Genomic DNA, 9,195 nt, shown 5'->3' with positions numbered 1-9,195 from the left:
AAAAACAGCATCAGAAGTCGCTAAATACCTGCGCCTCAAGAAATTCTGAGAACCTGCTAAGGTCCCCGTTCAAAAAGGCTTTTACACACTTCAAAGTCCCATGGTAATTCACATTATTACTCACACACACACAAATACCTCACTGAACTTGAGCCTACACCTAAGATACCATCTCAGTGTATTTGAGCACAGCTCTACATAAGGAATTCTCCATTGTAAAATATTAAGGAAACTACAAGCAGTGTCTGACTAATATCGAATACACTTAATCAGTGAGATTTAACGGGTAACGCAGTGACTGAATTAAAGCCAAACACTCAAAACTGGTATAAAAAGCATCTTTACTGAAAAACTTCTGAGAATGAAATTGCGTATCCATTAAGCAAATTACTGATACTGACAAGAATTCAGTAAAATGTTTGCCAAACCTTCGGCTAGTCCACAAAGCATTCAGTGAAAAATATACCCAACAGGTGATGTTACACAAGCAAACATTTTAAAAAGTCAATGCACAAACAGCAGTTACTCTTCTAACTGCTTTTTTCCCCCATCTGTTCTCCAAAACATGTAGAGGACAAACATCCCGTGGATCACTTTTCAGTCTCATTCTCAGGTTCGCTGTCTCCACTATCACTGTCTCTTCCCGGGTGTTCCGGCATTGTTCGATGTTCATCCACTTCGGCCACTTTCAGTTCTCCTTCCTTTACCACTTCTTCCCCTACCTTATTCTCTTTTTCTTCTGCATCTTCCTGCGTGTCTTGCACTTCACTTTCTACTTCAGTCTCTTGAGTCTGAGTAACTTCTGGTTCTTCAATCATGGCAGGTGGGGGCAGTAAACGCTAGATGATTAAAAAAGAACTTATTTTCAGTTTTTACAACAAATACATCTATTCGGCTGCCTATTCCTAATTTAGGTTGGACTGTTTCACCTTATATTTAGGTTTTTGCATTAGATAACAAGTTAACAAAGACTTAAAATTTAGAAGCCCTAAACATTTGAAGGCACTTAACTCCTATGTAAAAAAAAAAAAAAAAATTAAGAATAACCTTGGCTCACACAATGGTCTTACTAGACACATTTTTAGCCTTAAAAGAGGGTGTTAAGAACTCAGTACTTCTGATTCAAGTATATCAAACACATTTCATTATCCCAAACAGCCAGACAAGTAATAGGGCTATGGTAAATCCCTACTTGGAGCAACAGGCACATACCTACCGTAATCTCACTGATTACCATTTCAAACTCCTATATATGTTTAACTTGCTTTTTGAGGCCTTTAACAGGCCTGTCTTTAACAACTCATTCCAGTAATTTCCCCTTGAAATACCTTATAAAATGCTGTGCGAATGTTACCCATAGGTACACAAGTTTCACAGCTGTCAAGTTCCAGTAACAGTTAAAGAAGCGCTTACACATTTCTCACGTAATACTTCTAGAAAAGTAATTTAGTATATTCCAAGTGTTTTGCTCACAACCAAAAGAGTAGTTTGCAAACTATTATAAGCAGCAACAGTAACTGTGTCACAGACTTTGGGGGAAAAAACCCTCAAGAATACACTGAATTGAAGAGGATGGATGAATGCTATACAACTCCAGGTTGTACAGAAACACTCATACTTCTTGCAGACTGACATTATTTGATGACTTGATGGATTTTTCCTTGGAACGTTGTGAAGCATTTTAATTAAATGAAAGTCGATAAACCTCCCACGGTTGGTTGTTTAGTTTTGTTTTGCTTGAAAGCAACTTGGCTTCACGTGACTAAATGTTTAATTACAGTGAAGTCTTACTGCCAATTAGATGACACTAATACTACAAATTTCTGACAAGCATAGGCAAATCTATGAAGCAATTATAACTGCCAGCAGAGATATGAAAAGCGCTTTTTTGTAGACTTTGATGTTATCATACTGGTGTCTCTAATTATTTGTTCACAGAAAAATTGTTTTTCAAAACCAGATATGCTTTAATTACAAAAATATATTCTTGATGCATGAAACAAATTCATACTCTTTCTTCTTAGATTTAGTTAGATGCATGTTGTGCTTCGTGACTACTACTGTTAAGACTAGCGTAAAAGAAAAGGAAAAATATCATGTTGTACTAAATAGGGCAAAAGAAACATAACGCATGCTTTTTTTTTTTTTTCCCCAGATTACTTTTTGGCTTCTGCTGCAAGGAGTATGTGACTCATTGCCACAGTAGGAAAACAGCAGTTTTGTAACTAATTTTAGCTAGTACTGAACAAGAATAGGATGCTAAAAAGTAACTGGTATTAGCAGAAGGATTGGATCCATATCTGATAAAGATGTCAAACAAACCCATCTTTTGGTAAAATTTAGATGCTGTCATCTGCTTTTCAGGACATGTATTCACTTCTTAGTTTTGACAGGGCTATTCATTTACATCTGAATGTGACTAAATGCACAGTCCATGGAGATCTCTCAACTGTGCGGATTGTATGTGATGAAGACTCAAACTATATTAGACAAATTGGCTCCAAAACAAGTCACATCATATGCTTATAGGACTGGGTTTCTAACAGCAGTGTGAGTTCTCACTACTTTAAAAAAATCCATACAGTTACAAGAAGAGATTTTAGTAGTGTCACTCCTCTGTCTCCATCCCCTTTTCTTTACAGCAGATAATTAGAGCACTTCCTCAAAACAGCAAGAAAGTATCCTGTCCACCTGGCAAAGGCTTCCTCTGCATAGCAAAATACTCCAAATCTGGCTGAAGCTATGCCTCCCAGAAAAAAACCAAATCATGGGTAAGAACTGCAGAGAAAAAGAAATTTACTATTTGAAAGCCTGACATTCAGTAAAAGCAGAAGTTTTGGGTTCTGATCTCTACTGATTACACTGTTCCATATTAGGTGAAACAGTCAGTGGAAGGCGGAAGGAAGAAAGGTGATGGCAAAAAATCCTTGTATTAAAGAACAGAACCTAGACCTCAGAGACAAGTTCCTCGGACTAATCTGTTTAAGGATACAGAGCCATGCTACCACTCTCTTCCCACAGTCAGCTAATGCAGAGCGAGGAGTGCCCTTTTACATACATTTTTTCCACTTTTGAAAATCCTTCAGAAGAGAAAAAAAACGAGGGAACTGCAGAGTACCATGAAAGAACAAATTAGTGGTGATATAATCATGACACACCCACACATTAAGTGAAAGGTGATGCAGTTGAGCAGTAGCATTTAAAACCTCTCCCTTTCTGTTTACTATCAACTACCTCTAGGCATTTACGGATCCAAGTATGCTGAGTAAAGGCAGCTTTCTGCTCAGCATATTACCTAAACTACCTTAAAGCTCTGCTTACATACGTAAGATGACAAGATGTTTCTGTTGGGTTCTGAATTCGGCTTCAGGGATTAAACATGAACAAAAATGGGTACAGAAGGGAGAAAGCATCTACAACTGCTTCCAACCTCATGCTACTTTGCTTGGTGCTGAACTAGTGCTGAAAAAAACCGCTCCAGAATAAAAACGCTACAGCTGCTAACCAGCAGGGATAATAGAGTGAACTAACATGGTTAAAATGGTTCCAAGACATGATCTGGTCTTTCTATACACTACAGGCTTGTCATGAGAACCTCTACTGCAAAACATTGTTGCACCATGCTGTGGTGCTATAACACCACTAGCTGCACTTACCTGAAACACAGCACACAAGTTCACTTCAAGTAAATACTGGTCAGGCTAGTTCTTTACTATTAATGATGAATTTTTGGGCCCAGGCAGAGCCATGTCTAGCACTTGGTATCAATTACTGCTGGTTTTGGGGACTTAAAATGGGGCTTAAATTACTAAAAGACACTGCTGTTACTACTGCAAGATTTTAAAAACTTCCATGTTCTCACTCCCAGTCATAAAACTTTCTTGAATTTTACACATAATAGGAAGTCTCAAATCTCAACAGCATCTCACGTCACTTGCTAAAAAAATCAGTTTTACTTTAAACACACATCTTCCAAAAGTTAGAAGGTCCTTACCTGTTGATAGTGGCGTGTACTCTGTATCATGTGCATATACATATTGTACACAAAGTTAGCCATTTGAGGCATGTTCTTAATAACATGTATTTGATGAGATGGTCTTTCTCCATTCTAAGGAAGGGGCAAACAAGCAGACACTCAGCAAGTAAAGCAAAACAACCATTATTCAAATGTTATTTAACTATATTAGAAAACAAACTCTTAAGAAATGCTTTTAAAGAAAAAAAAAAAGCCTAATTCTTTGGAAAGATAGGAAGTATAGGTCTTACACTTTGGGGAACTGGATTAATCACAATACTGCAGCCCAAGGAAGAAACTTCAAATGGAAAGGTCAGGTTCTGATGCTTACTCTATAAAGTACATCGTGGACTTGAGTCACTTAACATATCAAGGCACAAATAGTTTACGATCAGATTAGGACCTAGCCTACTTGTCCACCACAGTCCAGCTCCTTCTTGCTCACACTCACTGACCGTGCACACCACATTCTTTGTTGCACAGTGGACCTGAAGGTTTCCAATGAAGGGCTCCCTCCCAAACTTGTCAACAGCACTTAAGACCAGGGAAAGATCTGTAACAATTTTGAGTTCATGCAGGCACCCCTTCTCAAAGCTCAGGAAGCAATGCAGATGTGCTCTTCCATTTCTTCATTTAGCATCTTACTCTGTGTCCTGTGCTTAGATGATCAATAAAAACCCTTCCCTAAAGATCTAGTGCAAATCATTATGATTCCTATTTATGAACCTAGTTCAGCAACAAAACTCTTTTGTGATTCTGGCCTCAATTTAAAAAAACAGTTGATTGGTTACCCTGAATTACTCAGTCAAATGTAATTTTACCTCTTTTAATGAGAAGCAATTAGCTTTGTGTGGCCCTTCTTCTATTTTTTAGAGAACATTATTTTGTTTCATAACTAAAAATTTACCTATTTATCACAAATGAAAATTATTGACTTACACAGGCAGAACTTAGGAAAAAAAACCAGATGCAGCAACATATTGATGACTAAGTTTTGTGGAAAGATCAATTAAAAACAGTTAGCGTGTATCATGATAAAAGCTAACTCTAGGTACATAATTATCCAAGAGGCACTGGTTTAGCAAAGAAGATGGTCCCACCTCTTATAGCCCACTCAAAGTGGGCAAACACCCCCCCCCCCCATTACAGATAGCAAAATTCAGAGCAGCTGTTCCTACCTGTCTTGCTGTTGGAAAACATTCTGTGGGAACAATATGGAGGTGAAGTGGTCGAGCTGTGAGTTGGCTGAAAGCTGGAGTTAGCTCAAAACAGTTCTGGAACAGTGACACCCTTGCAAAGATATAAAGCCCAAGCCTGGCTCTTGACATGGCAACAACTAATCGTCGGACATCCCTTCAGAAAACAAAAAAAAATCAATCACATTCTTTTTCACTGATGACACAGCTCCAATAAAAATAACTAGAAGGATGTAGAAGTCTGAATTAAAGGAAATATATAATCATCTGCTAAAATACCATTTTGTCTTTAGATTTTCTCCCTACATACTGTTTCAGTAACTATCAAATCCTTGAACCATTATGTAAGGGGTTCACTGTACCAACAATGATTATGAAAAAAATCACCCTTTACTGTTTTCCTAGATTTCACAAGAAAAGATAGACACTGAGAAAAAAATCATAACAGCACTTCTGTATCCCTGAACGAGTAAATGTAAGTTTGGTAACTCATCTAAATACTGCTGATTAGACAAGTCTTCCTCCACCCTACCCCAAAACTGAAGTGCCAACTTTTGAAACTACACATAATAATGTAATGTGAGCAGTGACCAAACAGTTCTGAGACAAAATAAATCAAAGGCTTGCTTACGGGGAGGAGTCTATGAGAAAATTTAACCCTGCATTCACTGAACAAGCATTACATGCCTATTGTTCTACTAGGGTGAAATCAAGTCCAGCCTATCTGCAGTAATATAAACTAGTTATAGAACAAGAGCCATTACCGAAGGATAAAGTGGTTGTGAAGAGGGTACCAGTTATAAAAGGAAGTATGTCTGAACTTCCAATACATAACATTAAACTTCATTTCTACTACGTACTAAAATAATTGAACATGTTTGTATAATGACTATGAACATCTTCCTGGTACAGAAAACATGTAGTTTAATGACACTACAAGAGTTTCTTCTTACATACCTAAGGTGGCCTACAGCTTTGGTACGCACTAGTGAAAGGAGAATATAATCATTTTGTTGACCTTGAAATCTGTCCACAGTTGTTACCTAGGGAATCAAAAACCAAGAAAAAACCTCCATAGGTTAATCTTTGCCATTTCAATTAACAGTGACACCAAAATTTTAACATCAACTTCAGACTGAGACTGCAGTAAAGGAGAAGAGAAAGGAAAGCACTTTAACTCTGGTTAAGTAGGTCTTTAACAAAAAAAATCATCACCCTGTTCTTTTGGGGAGATGTTGGGAGGAGCTTTTGGCTGACTGTATAAAGTTTCTGTTACATTTTTATTCAATTCAGGCAGCTAACAGTAAGGTACTAACACTGAAAGATTGTTGAAAGCCATCAGTTTTACAACACAGAGTTTTAATGTGCAGAATTAGTATCAGACTTTTATAACCATGTTTTTTATTTGTTTCATTAGATTTTATCAAGTCATTTCCACTGAGTGGATCTTCCTGAAGGTGTGGCTTTGGCGTTTCTTTGTTTTTTGTCTGGTTGGGGGTTTTTTTGAGGACAAAATAAGCGACAGTTATTCTGCCTCATGTAGTCGGTAGCCTTTCCAACTTCACCGACTTCACTTAATTGGTATGTCAAATTACAACAGGCAGAAACAAGGGTACTACTCTATGAAATTCCATAGAATGTAGGTTATTGAATGTGTAGTTGACCAGGGAATACTTGTGCAGAAAGCTGTGAATCTATTAGTCTGTTCTATAATATAACAATTTAAAAACAAACAAACCAGAACCACTCTAATGACTGATATTTTAAAAGTCACCTTGTTCGGCCGTCCAATCAGTGGATTATGTCCACACCGCTGATTAATGACATCACGAATCAGATGCTTCTGTCCATTGTATGTTGTCAGGATACTTATCTTGTCTGCAGGATAACCAAGCAGGCACATATACATGAAGACTGCCACAACATACTCTGCTTCACCAAGATTCTTAAAGTTTAAAAGAGGAGAAAAAGGGGTTACTCAACTTGTAGGGTTGAAAAGAACACCACCTCTGACGTTAACATGTATTTAGACAAAAGCCTCAGTGCTGAGATAAATGTCTCTAGATCTGGTGGGTTTTTTGCTCATTTAATAAAAGCCATTTTGAAAGAGTAAAAGAACACTTAACTTCATTTTGATTCCTCTTCAGAAAACTGCTGAAAATACCTACATCGATATTGTTAGCCACTGATTGACACCTTCCAATATTCATGCAGAAGCTCCCAGTTTTATTTCAACAACATTAAATTCTAAATACTTAATAGTGCTTAAATACAATAATAATTAAATGTTAAATATAATTTAGTTTTATGGACCAGTAAATATTTACACATTTGTATCTACATGCATTAAATGCTCATAGCTGTCTGCACAAAGGAACTGCCACCTTTATTATTATTGCAGAACTCAAACAATATTTCATTTTTTTCCTTCTTAAAGGTCCCATGCCCAAAACCCCCACACCTGATAGGTAAAACTGGAATTATTTGTTAAAAAGTATTAGAAGCTGATAATCTACAGATACCTGTATTTAAATACAGGCATTTAAAAAAACACTTAGTGCCAATATAACATGATTCCAAATATGCATGCAAACAAGTTGCAGTAACTCACTCTCCAGTAACCTGAAAGTAAAAATTAGTTGAATTCGAGTAAGTAAATTTCTTTCAACTATTAATTAGGAAAAAGACATCTAGATTATTAAATCCCGTTATTTCTATAGCAGGCCATATGCTTACTCAATTTCAAATGACCAGCTATTATTTTGTATGTCCTAACTTTTTTTCTGTGCCATAATAAGAAATAATGTCTGTCCCAAAGCATCACTCTCTTGGCTACAGGAAATTTTCTTCTATTTCCAGACTGAAGTTATTCATAGCCTGTTTAAATCCATTGTCTGTCAACAAAAATTATCTTTCAGGTTAAAAAGCTGTTCTCAATTGCCGACATTTATTCCTGCTCTGTTTATACTGAGACTCTTATCCCTACTTGGCATACATTTGACTAGGCTGGACATACCAGCCTCATTTATTTTTTCTTATTAAATGGCCTCTGCATTACTTGGGAAATGCAGTTGCCAGGCATATCAAACACCTGTGGGTGTAAAGCTATTCCGCAAATTTTAATCCCCTTTAAGTCTGGAAAGAAACACCCAAATTCACAAAGAGAAATAATACATGGCATCAAACTGTTACCTCATGAAAAAGCATACAATGCCACAAACATACTCTGCTAATATCTCTCAATCCTCAAGATCTTCTTTGGCCCAGGAGTGGTCTAAAGCAGTGCTCAGATTCTCAATTACCAGAAACCCATTTTTAAGGCACTAGTTTCAGCTGTTCCTGTTCCACAGGACAACTTTTTTACTACTTGTACATTACAGTGTTAGAGCTTAAAAAACAAAATCAAAAGAAACTCTGCCCTCCAAACAACTCTGCCTTCAATTTAGATGTGAGTGGATTATGACTCACCGTTGCTTTCTTCACTAATAGCATACTAGTTTGTATTTAAAAACACCTTAGAGGAACCCAAGCAAAACTTACGAATAACTTTCATACCTTTTAAAAGAATAGATTAATATAAGTCTCAATGATCTTCACAGGGGGGAAAAAATGACCATGAATATTATCATGTTAAAGCCTATTCTTTGCTTTCCACAGTATTAAGCAAAATATAAGGTGTTAATTCCATATTTGAATTAAACCATTAACCTGCACACAGCTCCAGCTTCTAAATTTTCCAAAACCCAAACTGGTGATTTAGGCACCAGAGTCTGTTTCATCACTGTTTTTAAAACAAGAAAAGTAAGAAGACTGAAAATATAAGCACCTCATTATAAGGTTTTCCTATATTTAAGGGAAACAGACAGAAGCTGTTGTTGATGGCTTAATTTGAAAATTTAGTTCAGAAATGCCAAGGCTAGGGTTTTTTGGCAATTTCCTTCAGCCTCAATGTCTCTCTGCCTCTTAGGTATATTTCTTTTAGTA

General features: G+C 36.7%; 1 protein-coding gene across 1 annotated transcript in view; it reads right to left on the bottom strand.

The window, feature by feature from the left end:
- Positions 1 to 324: 324 nt before the first annotated feature.
- AQR (aquarius intron-binding spliceosomal factor) overlaps positions 325 to 9,195 on the bottom strand; it is a 55,608-nt gene continuing 46,737 nt past the window's right edge. The window contains exons 31-35 of the mRNA XM_055715235.1: positions 6,986 to 7,156; positions 6,169 to 6,254; positions 5,194 to 5,368; positions 3,995 to 4,108; positions 325 to 839 (exon numbers count right to left, since the gene is read on the bottom strand). Of these exons, the coding sequence (XP_055571210.1) occupies positions 591 to 839; positions 3,995 to 4,108; positions 5,194 to 5,368; positions 6,169 to 6,254; positions 6,986 to 7,156 (795 nt within the window). The 3' untranslated portion in view covers positions 325 to 590. The remainder of the gene's footprint in view (positions 840 to 3,994; positions 4,109 to 5,193; positions 5,369 to 6,168; positions 6,255 to 6,985; positions 7,157 to 9,195) is intronic.

The sequence above is a fragment of the Falco cherrug genome, chromosome 7, assembly GCF_023634085.1.
Source record: "Falco cherrug isolate bFalChe1 chromosome 7, bFalChe1.pri, whole genome shotgun sequence".
NCBI classification, from domain to species: Eukaryota; Metazoa; Chordata; class Aves; order Falconiformes; family Falconidae; genus Falco; species Falco cherrug.
The sequence above is the reverse complement of the archived record's forward strand: the minus strand, read 5'-3'. Positions and strand labels throughout refer to the sequence as shown.